The sequence below is a fragment of the Chondrus crispus genome, genomic scaffold (assembly GCF_000350225.1).
Source record: "Chondrus crispus Stackhouse genomic scaffold, scaffold_4, whole genome shotgun sequence".
In the NCBI taxonomy this organism is placed as follows: Eukaryota; Rhodophyta; class Florideophyceae; order Gigartinales; family Gigartinaceae; genus Chondrus; species Chondrus crispus.
Genome location: NW_005179249.1, coordinates 533,956 through 535,107, shown reverse-complemented (window position 1 = coordinate 535,107; position 1,152 = coordinate 533,956). Strand labels below are relative to the sequence as shown.

Genomic DNA, 1,152 nt, shown 5'->3' with positions numbered 1-1,152 from the left:
GAGAAAACTCATTTGCGCGTGTGACATTATCTGTGGTTGGGGTGGGGGTTAGTACGTTTGCATTTTTACAGTGTCCGCACTTTATTCGTGGATGTTAAGTGGTGGAGAAAGAGAATAAATTCGATTTAGGGTATGTGCTCATAGCTTGGCAAAGTTGCATTTCGCCTTTCGTAAAGGAAGCGCGAGCCTTGAAAAGGAACAAGCAGTAGTGCTGTTCTAAGGATTATCGTTCGTGAATAAAACGGGAACAAACGCTCTGAGCACATGACGTGCTGGTGCACATGCCTGCGAAGGCAGAGCGTGGGACCCCCCCCATGTACGTTTGTAGTACAAACGTACAAACTTTGTACATGACCTGTGGCATCGGTATGTGTGTTGTAGAGGTGCTCCAGTCTCAACATGCTCGCACCATTCTCTGTGAGACTGGAATGAGACTGGAAATGGGAGTTTGTGCATGACCGCAGGTCTGCGGTATCGGTATGTGTGTTGTAGAGGTGCTCCTGTGTCAACCTGCTCGCACCCTTCTCTGTGAGAGCGGGAATGGGGTTTTGCGCATGACCTGCTGCATCGGTATGTGTGTTGTAGAGGTGGCCAAGTTGGTTGTACTGTAATGTATGAGCAGTTTTGAGTGGGGGCCGTAAATAAGGAGCGAGAGGACACTTTATAGTGTTTCCTATTGGTTGATTGTTGTAAAATATAAATATAAAAGTATAGCGTGAGATAACGTACCTGCACTGTAATTTCCAAAACATTTATCATTAGCGGAATGAAAAAGTCCAACATGTGACAGATGTGGAAAGCTGGAAGCTATGATCCTGCGGGCGTCGCGAGTGTTGCGGACGAATGGCGCGATAGAATGGCGCGCGCCAATCTCCGGGGGAAGCGGAGAGAGAGAGGAGCGGCGTTGCCCGCCTGTCGTCTCGCCACCTCGGGCATGCCCCTCTTCCCGGCCACGCACGGTGGCGGAAACAAGGCCGTGATGCGTGAAACAGCCCGCACGCCACCCTCTCCCGCCTCCGCGAAACGAAATCCCTCGCCCTTGCCGTTCGTTGTCGGCGATTCCCGCAGCGCCCGCGCGACGAGTGCCGCAGCCGCCGTCAGCGCGGCCGCGCCGCATTTGCCGCGCCTGCGCTGGCGCGGCGCGGCGCGGGC

The 1,152-nt window shown here is 53.6% G+C and overlaps 1 protein-coding gene; it reads left to right on the top strand.

Annotated features, from left to right (window-relative positions):
• Window positions 1-263, top strand: part of CHC_T00006290001 (hypothetical protein) — a 381-nt gene extending 118 nt beyond the window's left edge. The window contains 2 exon segments of the mRNA XM_005717915.1: window positions 1-98; window positions 99-263. The exon segment at window positions 1-98 is cut by the window's left edge and continues 118 nt beyond it. Of these exon segments, the coding sequence (XP_005717972.1) occupies window positions 1-98 (98 nt within the window). The 3' untranslated portion in view covers window positions 99-263.
• Window positions 264-1,152: the final 889 nt, after the last annotated feature.